This window comes from Cyprinus carpio, chromosome B8 (assembly GCF_018340385.1).
Source record: "Cyprinus carpio isolate SPL01 chromosome B8, ASM1834038v1, whole genome shotgun sequence".
Taxonomy (NCBI): Eukaryota; Metazoa; Chordata; class Actinopteri; order Cypriniformes; family Cyprinidae; genus Cyprinus; species Cyprinus carpio.
This window is the reverse complement of record NC_056604.1, coordinates 24,281,859-24,296,561: the sequence shown is the minus strand read 5'-3', so window position 1 is coordinate 24,296,561 and position 14,703 is coordinate 24,281,859. Positions and strand designations below refer to the sequence as shown.

Below are 14,703 nucleotides of genomic sequence, written 5' to 3'. Positions count from 1 at the left end.
AAATGTGAAACATAACAATCACTAATTTAGGAACGTGTTCTTTATAGCCTATCTGTATTTTTGACAATTTTTTTTTACATTTTTTTTTATTATTATTCTGTAACTTGAAAACAAACGAAAAATGGAAAAAGCGACATTAATTAAGAGGTTTTTTCTCAAGCGACCTAATATATAATTTTTTATATATTTTTTCATTAATTAAGAGGTTTTTTCTCAAGGGTTTCTTTCTTTCTTTCTTTTCTTTCTTTCTTTCTTTCTTTCTTTCTTTCTTTCTTTCTTTCTTTCTTTCTTTCTTTACTTGCTATTTTAAAATATTTAATATGATCGAATCATCTGGCTATACTGGGTTATACCAACGAAACAAAATTTAAGGATCGAATCAGATGAAAAATAATTAAACACAATGAACATATTACTTTGTACAGTAAGCCGTGCAATTGCCACAGTTAATACAACTGCAAGAATTAATATGTCTGCAACCTAAACGAGCTGACAGACCATTTCTTTTAAAATTTTCTTTTTGTTTCTTATGTAAAATAATAATAATAATAATAATAATAATAAAAATTCCTACTCCGAATTAGTCCACATACGTTGGACTAATATAGCCTACCTATAGCCTAAATACGAATAGCCTATAATATATATAAATATATAAATAAATAAATAGCCTAATTAAATAAATAAATACATTAAAAAAACCTAGCTTAGTTAATGACTTAATATTTTACTTAATATTTTAATATTTTATGGTTAAATAGCCTGCCAAACATTTTGTATTGTATATTATTATTTTCAAAGTGTTATGTTCACTGGACATTTTGAGGAAGGAAACCATGTCGGAGTGTATTCGAAAAATACAGTAGTAAAAAATATAAATTATTTTAAAATGGATCTACATATAGGCTACATCAAAGATTGTCACATTTTAACTCACAGACACCAGTGGTATTTTTATTTTCGTTTAATTGAGATGTTAAATCGTTGTCTGGGATCCGCCACAATCAACACATCTCACGATAAAAAACCTTATTTGGCAAAATGTAGCTTTCCTAGAAAAAATAAAAATAAATATCTTTCAAGCTACGTTATTAAATATTTAGTCTTTATTTGGTGTTGTTTGTTGTGTAAACCATAGATATAAAAACAAAAAATATATAAAATCAGACAACAGTTTATAGGATATGACAGTATATTTTCCTCAGCAGTGCCATTCGGTTAAATAGTCTTAATCCAAACTCTTCTCTTGTAGGACTGATGCCATGGTCTCACCAAGTTCTGATCCCATCTACACCTCCCGTCGTCAAATTCATATCCACGAAGTGGTTGGGAATTTGACTTGTGTTGGGAAACGGTGGCACAGAAGTGAAGTTACAGTGGTATGGGTTATTTCCATAGCTGTTGTAATAGTTATTATAGGGATATGACACAGTGACGTTGTACGGAGCTGCATGACAGGGTTTGCCGTCTCGCACCAGCACGGGCACCGCCACCCTCCGCGGGCCGGCCAGCTCCAGACTTTTATCCTGGCGCTGTCTCTTACACTTGTACCTCCGGTTCTGGAACCATATTTTGACCTGTGTTGAGGTGAGCTTCAGCACGTGAGCCAGGTGGTCTCGCTCGGGTGCTGACAGGTATCTCTGCTGCTTGAAGCGTCTTTCCAGCTCAAACACTTGAGTCTGAGAGAAGAGCACGCGGGGTTTCCTGCGCAGCCTCTGCTTTGGTTTCTCCCCCGGTGTTTCCTCTTTTCTACCATTATAACCGGAATCGTCAAATGGACACATACCTATTTGGAAAAAAAAAAATACAATAGGCTAAATAAATGAAGAGTTCAGATGCAAAAGCCTCTGTAGGTTCAGTAATTTCACTTTAATGGCAATGAATAGGTTCTTGTAATTGGGTCATTGCCATTAAAGTGAAATAACTGAACATATAGGAGCCTGAGAAAGAAAAAAGAAAAAAAAAAATGCTACATTGCACATAGAGGCTTTTGCATCTGAGCTCTTAAAATATAAAAGGTATGCTTATAAATGCGGTATGAAAATGCATCCGAATGAAGGAGATTAATAAATACAACAACAATATTAATAATTCTATTAGCCCATTTTTGCAATTTTTATTGTAAACACTAGTAGGCTACTACCATGACATCTAAGTCTATACTAACATCTAACTGAATGTTTGTTTTAGAATTTAGCAGTCAACTTGAAATGCAAAAATATGCTCATGCAAAATGTAAATGGGGTGTAAAATAAAATCACGAGGTTACAGCACAATTTGTGTTTATTATATTACATATTATAGAACTAATTTGGTTTAAGAGCCAATTATAGCATCATTTTACATTAGATTTCTTAAATAATACAATGTTTTCTTCGGCGGTTCTTGTCAGGACCATATAGGTATAACCACTGATGGTTACTTAGTTGTTTTCTATCCTTTAGAAATAAGAGTTCAAAAGAGTTTCTCATATCAGTGTATTGGTTTCTTGATTCTTTAAGATAGCTACACTACATATGCATTAATTAACGGTTAAAAAAAGAGAATAAATGTTGGTTGTGGAACTTTAGAATTGAGTGTCTGTAAAAAAACGTTTTTGGTTGTAACAAAAACACTTGGATTGTTTAACGCAAAGGATTTAAAATTAAACCCTTCACCTTGCAATGATTGAACAGCAGTATTAATAACTATAAATGACCTACTTGTTTCTTCCTCCTCCGTTGGAGATCCGCAGGAGCTTCTGACGATGTCAAAGTCGTCTGAACTGAGGGCGCATTTCAGCTGTTCCCCGGCGATCACGCTGTGTTTCTCGGGGCTGTAGAGGAGATCCAGACTCCGGCTCAGTGTGCTCTGCATGCACTGAAGCTGGAGCGACTGCAGCGGGACAGTGTCCTGCTCAGCACCTATGAATCCGTTGGGGTTCAGAGCATGTTGCTGTTCCAGTTTGAGGATGTCCTTTACCGAAAACGGAGTTGAGGTTACAGGACTCGGAAGCATCGCTACGGTGGGTGCTTGAAGAAAGGTTCTTCGTTTCACCTTGTCAAATTCAAAGCAACATCAGTTGACTTCGTTCCTATACAGATGTCCTCAGGTGAATTCTCCTTAACGTATCGCCTTTAGAGCTGTTTGACGTATAGGCTATATATGTGTATCTCCTCGAGGAAGCAGATGAAGAGTCTCCTCTATCTTCCTCCTTCCGCTGCTTTAGACGCTGGTGAAGGTGTGGAGAGAGGCGTTCTTATCTAATAGAGAGCGTCCTTATCTCAGATTGACCCCTCCCATTCTGTGCCTCCCATCATCACCTGTCCCAACTCACAACAGTGTTGGGTTGTTTAATAAAGGCCTCCAAATCAAGGCAGTTGTGATTGAAATGTCATTTAATATGCAGTTTCAAGTTGACTTGGTTGAAACGGTCAGTTTTGAACGTGTGAGTGCACACTATTTGTCACGTAGTACTTCAGTTTATAATTTCAATTAAATGGTTTTAATCAAGTCATAAATCTTATTTAACAGGACCAAGCCTGACTACATGGGGTTACAGAAACAAATGTGATTTATTAAGGGCTATTTTAAGTGGAAATAAATAGTTCAGGTGGAAATATGGAACGCCGAGGCGTCGTGCAAGTGCGTCAATTCATCTGGAATAGTCTACTAAAGCATTAAGATGGTTTGGCTTGTAGCCTACCTTAACGTGACCATAAGATCTGAAACAACATTACTTTTGGATTTTACAGTTGTTATAATTAGCCATTTATGTTAGAGTGTCCAATCAATATTAGTAGGCCTACTAAAATGGTAAAAAACGTCATGTTGTAAAATAAAAAATAAAAAATAAATATTAATTTGAATGAAAATGTCATTCAACATTACTGAATCGACCTTAATATATAAGGCTATTATACCAACAAATCTAAATCTAAGGTAAGATCAGGTAAAATCATTTAAAATTTAACGAAGCAATTGCATTTGATAACTAGGCCTAATATTTTTCTAATGCTTTTCAAAAGCCTTATTTTAGAAGTTGAACGTTACTAATTGACCTGTTCTAAAATGTAATTGCCATGACACACACACACACACACACACACACACACACACACACACACACACACACATATATATATAATCTAAAAAAATCTAAATATCACAAAAAAGAACCACTGGAAATTCGGTGTTTTCAAACCCTAAAATAATGATATATATATGGTGAAATAATAATAATTCATATTAGCAATATGTAGGCTAAGTTGTAACAAGGTATTTATTAATCACTGAAAATAAGAATAATTACGAACAGCTTATTCATATCCACATTTATACCTGTTGTATTTAGGACGTGCAAGCAAAGATATTTGGTTAAATATTTACTCAAAAGTATTTTTGGATATGGCTTTAGAATCTTATTAGATGTTCCTTGTACGTTCCTAATAGCTGCAGTCTGCAGGCTTCCTCCATTCATCCTCGTGAAATCAGGGGTGGGTTGGTTTGTGCTTGGGTGAAGCAAAGTGGATGTCCGAAAAGGTGACGCCGTCACTGACATCCAACAGGCCTATTAGTGTACACAGGCCACAACAAACAGTAACCCTACACCTGATGTAGTCTCTGGCGCCAGACTGCAATGCTTGACTGAGGTTCAGACGCACAGGAAGAGCCTCGCGACCACCGGATTACACTTCAGCTGTCCGTCCATTACCTGCCTTCATGACAGAAACCACGGCACTAGCTCACCTTTATTCATTTGTGTGCAGTATAGGCCTATACAAACGATATATTTTTGCGTATATTTGAGCATATCGTGTTTCAAGTTAATTATTTATTTATAAATTTGTCGGATTTATGTCAAAGTGAGATTTGAAAGGTCGCCTCATGTCATTAGAATGAAAACGTTTTTGCAATATACCCGTTAGGAAAGATTTGCCCTCGTTTAAAACAAAAAATAAAAACACAATTTATCAAATGAAGTGAAACGTTCTTTATTGCAGAACTGAAAAAAATATTAAATAATGAAAATCTCATCGCCGCGTCACTGTTATACACATCTGCCACCCTAATGCGAAATATATCTACAGTGTAGACAAAGTATTTTTTTGTTATGCAAAAATTTCGATGCAACTGAAATTTGCGCCATGCATATGTGACAGAGAAGTAGACTTCAGCATACTTTAGCAAAAAGAGTTATTACTGAAATAATATAGTAATACACTTGCATGTTGCATGTTATTTGCAATTAAACACAAATTTGTTATAGTTTCAATTTATATTAAATACAAGTAGTTGAACGTAAGAGTACATTTTTTCCACTTAAGAAGGACATACATATTTTTAATTTCATATTTCATTACTTCGACACTCAAAAAAATAAATAAAAAATAAATAAATGCTGGGTTGTTTCAACCCAACTTTAAGTCAAATATGGTCTAAACCAACTTTTGGGTTAAAAATTAACTGTAAAAAATTAACCCAACAGCTGGGTTAGTCCATATTTGACCCAAAGTTGGGTTTGAAGTATGCTTGAAGTTTAACAGCTGAATGTACTGACAAGCATTTATGGCAAACTAAAATATATTTTAATGTAATTTCTATTGAAACTTGTATTTAATTTAAATATATGCGTAATTACACACATTTAAAATACTTTAATATCAAATAACACTTTACAGTTAAAATTAATAAAATACTTTAAACGATAGTCAACACATTAAAATGTGTACTTCTTTAAAGAATGACAAAAGAAAGATTTAAACAATGATTTATAATGTACTTTCGATTGAAACTTTATTATGTTATATAAAGGTACAGTCTTTTTAAAAAATGTGCTTTTAAGATTTGAGGAACACAACAAATGCATATTCAATACAATTAAGCGCACTTCTTTTTCGCCATGATGACAAGACGTGTGCGCATATACATGAGACACTGCGTTTGTATTTACGTACAAATAGAAACAAAATACCACATAATGTTAATGCATATCTAGAGGAAATTTGGGCTCTGCAAAGTTGTGACGAGGGCTAAATCTCAGAATTTGGGACTGAGTCCAAGTTAAACATCTACTTCTAATCCCTCTTTATTCGCCCCCTCACCCAAGATGAGTGTGAAATTAGATTTTAATTATGAGATATAATGGTTTATTAAAAAAATATATTTGCCAAATACATACGCTTTCTAGCATTAATATGATGCTATTATAGCAACAATTTAGGACAGTCCGTTTCACAAAGTCGCATTTTAATTGTTACTCTGACACAAATTCTATATAATCGCCTCCTTTAGTCACCTCAGCCGCCCCCTCATCAGTGCTGGAGGGTAACAAGGGAAGACAGGTGGGGCAAATAAACCAATAATCAGGTAACAAGATGGGTCAAGACAATTGACATGAGAGCACATGACAGACAGGAAACAAAGACAAAAGCCATGTGCTCGCACAAAAAACAAACACAAGCACATGGCCAGCAAAACAAAAATCACCAGCCATGTGCAAAACAAGACACTAACACGCAGCTAATAAGAATACTTCTAAGCTGCGTGTTCACACAAGACATCACAATATGAATGCACGCAGCCGATAAAAACATGAACTGCTTGCAACAACACAAGACGACAAGAAAGCACGTGGCCAAATACGAACCGCATGCTACACAAAACACCACAACAAACATGGACAGAAGAGCGCATGGCCCGAGTGAACTAGAGACTGTGCGCTCCAACAACAAGACAGAACATGGAGCGCCAGTGTCCGAACCCCAATACGAAACCGAAACTCAACAAGATATGAGGGCCGGGATCCGAACACCATGTTCCAATGAGAAAGATGGCATGCAGACAACATGAAAACAAGGCATGACGGGAGTGTCAGGGCTTGGTCACAAAACCACCAATAAACTAGACCAAAGTGACAGAACCCTGATACTACCCCCTCTCAAAAGGGACGCCACAGGGTGGAGGCGGAGGGACAGACCAGGGAGGCTCCGGCTTATCAGTTACCCTGGCAGCCAGCCAGGGTGGGATAGATATGACCGAAAATATGGACTAGGGAGACTCTGGCAGTTCAGGAGTTCTGGCTGATGGCCAGGGCATAGTCGACTTCAAGGACGGAGCTGGCTCCAAGGGAGGAGCTGTCAGAGCAAGGGGCTTAGGTGGCACCGGCAGAGCACAGAGTCTGGGCAGAGCCAGCAGGGCAAGGAGCTTGGAAAGGACAGGCAGATCAAACTCTGACATAACTGGATTCAGGGTAGTAAAGGAAAATGCCATGACAGTGATAATCCCAAGGGGAGTTTTGCCAGTGTAGTGGGCACAGGTCTGGCCTTCAGAATAGTCACAAGAGTCATTTTGGAGTAGTTCAAGGGCTTAGAAGTGAACTTTGGAGGCTCCAGGGCTGGAGCAGACTCTGGGACAACCTCTGTGGTCATGACTGGGAAAACATACTGCTCTGGGACGGCCTCTGTGTCCGCAGAAGGCTCTGGCTGGCAGACTTGTCCATAGTCAGAGAAGACGTGTGCATTGTCCAGGCACACAGGATGGCCAAAACATAGGTGTAGACAGCCCTCTTGGCCATGGCAGGACTGACTTGGAAAATGGGTGGCTCTAGAACAACCTCCGGGCCAGGTTCGGGCTTTGAAACGGCCTCTGGAACACCAACAGGACTGGAGGAAGCCAGCTGAACAGTGTATGCAGCCCAGACACACATTACAGCGGCCACGTACAAGGAGAGGACAGCCTCTTCAACCGCAACAGGACAGAAAGGAACAGTGGGCTGCTCAGGGACCGCCTTCATGGCCATAACAGTGAGCTCTGGGACTACTACACTTGGTGGCTTTGTGACCACTGGAGTCAGATCCTTCTGGACCACAGGACTTGAGACCACCAGCATCAGGTCCTCCAGGACCCCTAGATTAGGGGAAGTGACAGGAGTCCTTCTTCTGCGCTTGTGAGGGCGAGGCGGTGGCACAGAGCTTACTACCTCTGTGGGTACTGCAACATTTTCAGCCACCTCTGGGGGTGCTTCAGCATCTTTAGCCACCACCGGGGGCACTGCAGCCTTGTCAGGTGCCTCTGGGGAAGCTGTGGCCACACTGGCCGCCTCTGGGGGTGCTGCGGCAGGTTCAACCTCTTTAGTAATGGGTGCAGATGAGGCAGACCTGTTCTTCCTCCTCCTCTGTTGGCGGGTCATAAGAGGACTGGGGACTAGGTAGTTTGTGAGGGGAATGGGAGGTGGGCCAAGAGGAGGAAGGCCACCCTGTTCTCCACGGTGGTAGACATACCCCACAAACTGCCAGAAGGACAGTATCCCCAGCATTCCCATCTCCCAGGCATGGATGGGCTCATTAAGGCTGGTGTTATAGATGTCCTTGAGCTCTGCATCACTGATGTTGAATCCCTCTGCTACAAACAGGAACTGGTACGCAAAATCCTTCACACTGGCTCCCCCTTGCCAAAGAGAAAGGAGCCTCCTGCGTTGAGCAGCCCTCTGATGAGCGGAGGGGCAGGGAGATGGGAACAGGAAGATGCCAGTTGTTCTGGTGAGTCCTCTATTGGGCAGGAGGCAACAAGGGTTGACACGAGAACATTCAACGACGAACTGGCACAGGACTGCAAAGACAAGGAGAATAAATAGGGAGCAAATGAGTGGGATAACGAGGGAAGACAGGTGGGGCAAATAAACCAATAATCAGGTAACAAGATGGGTGGGTCAAGACAATTGACATGAGAGCACATGGCACACAGGAAACAAAGACAAAAGCCATGTCCTCACACAAAACACAAACAGAAGCACATGGCCAGAAAAAAAAGAAAATCACCAGCCATGTGCAAACCAAGACACGAACACGCAACTAATGAGAATACAAACAAGCCACAAGTTCACAAAAGACATCACAACATGAAAGCACGCAGCCAATGAAAAACACAAGCTGCATGCTGCACAGCACAAGACATAACATGAATACACGCAGCCAATAAAAGCACGAACTGTGTGTGTAACCCCTCTCTCCTGGGTCCTCACTGCCACACCTCGTTCTTGTTCTGAGTGGGTCTCGAAGGAGGCTAAAGACTACAGCCACTAGTATCAGTTGCTAGTGCGTCTCTTGAGATCAGGGGAGTGAAGTTTACCTGCTCAGCACCTACTCGCTGGCCTCCGTTACACTCACCCCCCTAAACCTCACTCCCATCTGGGTCATGGCACCAGTGTAACCCCTCTCTCCCGGGTCCTCACCGCCACACCTTGTTCTGAGTGAGTCTCAAACCCCTGTCTCCAGCATGGGAGGTGGACGCAATAACAAGGAGGCTAAAGACTGCAGCCACTAACTCAGTCACTAGTGCATCTCTTGAGATCAGGTGAGTGAGGTTTACCTGCAAAGCATCTACTCGCTGGCCTCCGTTACACATGCAACAACACAAGACGACAAGAAAAGCACGTGGCTGAACATGAACCGCTTGCTACAAAAAACACCACAACAAATGCGGACAGAAGAGTGCGCGGCCTGAGCGAACTCAAGGCCGCGTGCTCCCACAACAAGACAAAACATGGAGCTCAACTGAAACTCAACAAGACATGAGTGCCGGGATCCCAACACCACGCTCCAACGAGAAACAAGGCACACAGACGACATGAAAACAAGACATGATGGGGGTGTCAGGGATCTGTCACAAAACAAGACCAAAGTGACAGAACCCTGACAAGTAGACTTTTAGGTTCGGTTTAGGGTTAGTAGAATAAGTTGACATATACTTACAAAGTTTCTCATAGTCAGTATGTTGTACTTTGTGGACCCATCAAAATAAAGTGTTAGAAGATATTAAACAGACAGCCTACTAATACTCTAATGACTGCTATTGACATGTAGTTGCAAAGTTATTTACTGTTAGTAGAATGTCTAAAGTGGACTATCAAAATAAAGCGTTACCAAAGACACAAGAGACAGAAATTCACACAAATTGCATATATGTAGAATAGAAGTGTGTCAACTAACTCCGGTTTCCTTATATATCGACTCAATATATCATATCGAATTATAAGATAGTATGGAAAAATTCAGGTAATACACTTAAAGCTAATGCTAATTTTAATTTAAAATGTAAAGTAATTAAATATGAACTTTAATGTGTGCAAACTGTACAATCACTCAGCTACATGTATCCCGCGATGCTGCATAGTCTATTTTGCTGACTATATTTTCCTTGTTGGCTGAACCCAAAGTTTGTCATTTTCTCTAACTACAGTTTAGAATTAATTTCATATTCTAACTTTTCATATTCTCTGCAATTGTAGGCTATATGTGCCAAAATAAGATGAACCCAATTTAATATATTTAATTTAATATGTTAATACTTAACACTATTTTAGAGCATTTGAGTTAAGGCTTTTAGAAAAAAAGGGAGAAAAAATCTGCAGTGTTATGCTTTTAACTGGAATAGGGTGTATAGATTGGTGTAACCAGTAGGACTAGGAGCTTTGTTCCTGTCACTCACTGATGAGGTAATGACTATAATTGCACATCTGTGTCCTGGGAAGGCAGAGTGTTCATGGGTTCCACAAAGTTGGGGCCCCAGCATTCATAAAACTCAACGAATCCTTTGGCCTCTGAGCAAAGCTTATGGGCTCCATCTCGCTGCGAATGACGGCAATGTAACGTAAGACGGTAGTTAAGTAATAACCGTAATTAATCATAATGTAAAAAAGAGAGCTGATGGCTACTGAAAGGGGACACTCGCCTCCGAGCCTTTTCTTTAAACAGTTAGTCACCGGAGAACTCCATCAAAACGTTACTCGAGAATCAGTTGGTGTGCAACTCTGAAACCTGTAACCTCATACAGTGACGGTGAAGTGTATTTTGATTGACAGTCCTGGATTAATAGGGCTTACACTTGACACGGAAACTGTAAGGGTTTGTTTCAGCCAAGCAATTACTAGCCTAAATGTATATAGCCTATATATTTGTGTTGTTGCCTACTTGTGGCTTAGTTAATGTGAGACATTTAACCTATATATGTACAACCAAGTGTGCATATCAGACTTCACTGAATGTTACAACTAGGCCTATGTTTTTCACACTTGACTAAATATTGCTGTTTGTCCTATATTAATAGTCACTGCATTAGTAACACTCTATATGGTGAAGTAAGAGCATTTTATTTCAAAGAATTATTGAAAAAAGGCCAGAGAGCATTTAACGTTTCTATTTATTTATTTTTATTCCTGCTACAATCAAGAAAAATGTCAATCAACTCTATTAAAGGGATAATTCACCCAAAAATGAAACTTCTGTTATCATTTACTCACCCTAATGCCATTACACAGTTTTGGTGACTTATATGGATTAAAAAACACTGTTTCACAGAAGTCATAAAGGTTTGGAGCAACATGGTGGTGAGTAAATTATATAAATTTCTGATATTTTTTGGGTGAACTATCTGTTTAATATATGGTCTAACCATTTAACAGAGAACATTCCAGTAACATTAATATAATACTTGTTCAAAGTTATCTGGTCTTTGATGTTCTCAAAACGTTATTTATTCATTATTCCGAAACGTTTTAGTTGGACGTTTGTCTAACATTATTAAATGTTACTTGTTTCGGAATGTTCAGAGGACATTCAAAAGTAACAATGACGTAACAATGGTCGTTTTGAACAATCTGAGAACGTTCAGAAATAACGTTTTCATAACATAATAAGAATATTAGCAAAACGTTCTTAGAACATATTTGGTTTGCTGGGTACAATGTGTGTTTTAGTGTAGATTTTTGTATTGATTTTTGATATATCGTTGATCAATCGTTCTTTATGGAAAATCAATATGAATCCACATTAGCCTACTGTCATATTGTGATTCTAGCCACTAGATGTCCCTGGAAGTCTTGTTAAACAACTCAAGACGGTCTCTGCATAAGTAGCACATAACATTAATGCTTTAATGCTTTAAAACTTGTTAACTGTAATCGCTCAGTCTTTAAATACGTTTGATTGATTATTATTTTTCAACAAAATGCTGAACATAATACATACGACTAGTTATTTAATAACAAACAAACAAACAAACAAACAGACAGACAGACAGACAGACAGACAGACAGATAGATAAATAAATAAATAAATAAATAAATAAATAAATAAATAAATAAATAAATAAATCAAGAGAAATATTAAATGGGCTCTAAGCCACTTTTCATAACCCAAAAGACTTTTTTCCCATCATAAGTATATCTTTTCTTTGCAAATGTAGCTGTGGAAATTATACACAAAATGTCATTTCATATATTTTTTTAGGGATACTTATAAATATATGATAAAGTACACGTTAGGAAATTTTAAGTTTAAAACACATTGATCAGGCTTTACTATGCTAGAGATACAAATGACAGGTGTAACATCTCTAGTCCCACGTGACTATATTCCACATTAACACAGGCTGAAGTCCTTCACAAAACTTAGTGAACACTGCCGCCTGCTGGAGAGAAAGGCCGAGGACTCAAAATGCTCAAATACACTATTAGAAGCTCTAGAAGAAAATTAACTGACACTGGTAAAGAAGTGTAAGAGTGTACCTTTAATATAGTTTTTGCTGTTCTGTTTATACCAAATGAGCAGTAATGTGCTGTTTACACCTAGTGAATCAATTGAATGATAGAAGGAATTCCACAGCACAGCTATCAAGCTGTCTTGATTCACACAGATTCCATATAAAAAACCTTAATTGTGCCTAAATGTAGTCTTTTATTTCAGACTGTTAGTCTGGTGCAGAATGACAGTATCTCATGATGCATAGATCAGAGAATTACCTAGAGCCATTCTCCATCCAAGTGCACACACACACAACAGTGAGTAGTGAACATACACACACCCGGAGCAGTGGGCAGCCATTTTTGCTACTGTGTCCGGGAGCAGTTGGGGGTTCGGTGCCTTGCTCAAGGGTCTCACCTCAGTCATGATATTGAGGGTTGAGGAGAGTGCTGGTCATTCACTCCCCGAATGGTGAGTTGGTGTTTGTATCGAGAATGGTGAGCTGGAGCTTTGGGTTATAAGTCTGACTCTCTAACCATTAGGGCACCATTAGCCATTAAGTTGTGTCTTAAACACTGACAAGCCATTCTAGCAGAGATTAACTATAAGAGTGTGGGAAAAAATAATAACACCCTTTAAAGTCAACTGGAACTGCCATAATGTGACAGTTGCATTTAGTCAATCAGAAGTGACATTATATTGCTATATTTCTATTTCTAATTTTCTTTTTTTTTTTGAAAATATAATTTTCAACATTGATAAAATGTATCTTGAGCAGCAAATTAGCATATTAGACTGATTCCTGAAGGATCATGTGATACTGAAGACTGGAGTAATGATGCTGAAAATTCAGCTTTACATCACACAAATAAATGACATTTTAAAAGGTATTCACGTTGAAAACTGTTATTTTAAATTCACTGTATGTTTTACTGTATTTTTATCAATTAAACGCATAAAAGACTTTTCTAAGAAATCGTACCAACCACGAACCTTTGAGTGAAATAAGATATTCAATGAGAGAAAATGCATCAGGACTTGATTTTATCTGTCAGGAATGGATAAGTGTTCTTGTCATTTTCACAGTTGTTTTAGGGTTTGACATAAGGTAGACATAACTTTGTACCAAACTGTATGTTTTTATTGTTTTTTTTTTTTTTTTTTTTTTTTTACAAAGTCACATATGCTGCTGATTGAGCCTAACTTGTATTGACCAATATTCTAGTTTAAAAACTACTGAAAGTTTGGATAGTCAAAACCGATTTTTTTTTTTTTTTTTTTTTTGCGGGACTGTTTTACAGTTGTTTAGCACTTTGGTAGTGTTTTATGTTTATGTTTTCATTAAATAAAAGTGTTCAGTAAATTAAACTTCCCAATTTATTATACATGAGATCTTAACACATTTCCAGTATTTATGCAGTATATACTCAGTACTGGTGTTGTAGTGGTCTAATTTAGTGCTGTAAGTGCCACAAGCGTAGATTAAGTGCTGCATTGTCATGAGTTTAAGCCAAGCCGAGATGCTTGCCAGTGTTACAGAAAGTATAACGTGTTGAAAAAGGCAATTGAGAAGATAAGGCGAACGCTTGAGAAATCCTCTCTCCAGTTTCAGGGAGATGCCAGTGATTTAACAGATAACAAAACATTATCTCTCATTACGGTTCTTGTCTGTCTCCCCTGCGGCTGACTCCTCATTGCTGCTGAGCTGCCTTCACTTTATTTCCATTACAATGTATGCGTGCAGACCGAATGTTAATCATGTTGTTGCAACCAAAGATGCCACTCAGTCACAGTTTTTTGAGGGTGGCATCAGTGGCAGACCATTTACCTCATCACAGAAGAAAGAAAATCATTCAGGTTGTTGAGTAAGTGATGACTGAATGTGTATTTTTGGGTGAATTAAAGGTATCAAAAGGGTTTTGTTCACAGCGATGCCACAGAAGAACAATTTTTGGTTCCTCAAGGAACCTTGAAAAGGTATGATGACACTTCTGTCATGAGACTTATGGATCTTCATTACTTCAACTGTTTGTCCAAGACAGCAATAGGATTAAATGGGGAGAAAATCGAGAGTTTTGTGTATGTCTCCAGGTTCTCAGATTATTCTGATAAGAGACTGAGCCCAGTAATCTCTCGTCTCCTCTACAGTTTCAGAAGAGATCTCAACAATGTCTCAGACTCTGATCAGACAAAGTATAAAGTA

At 38.5% G+C, this 14,703-nt stretch overlaps 1 protein-coding gene across 1 annotated transcript; it reads right to left on the bottom strand.

Moving 5' to 3' along the window:
- Positions 1 to 1,088: 1,088 nt before the first annotated feature.
- On the bottom strand, positions 1,089 to 3,296 carry LOC109045111 (homeobox protein Nkx-2.5-like). Its single transcript, XM_042730197.1, has 2 exons — positions 2,703 to 3,296; positions 1,089 to 1,786 (listed from the first exon to the last, which is right to left on the bottom strand). The coding sequence occupies exons 1-2, from the start codon at positions 2,995 to 2,997 to the stop codon at positions 1,269 to 1,271; spliced, it is 813 nt and encodes a 270-aa protein (XP_042586131.1). The 5' UTR covers positions 2,998 to 3,296; the 3' UTR covers positions 1,089 to 1,268.
- Between the last annotated feature and the right edge of the window lie 11,407 nt (positions 3,297 to 14,703).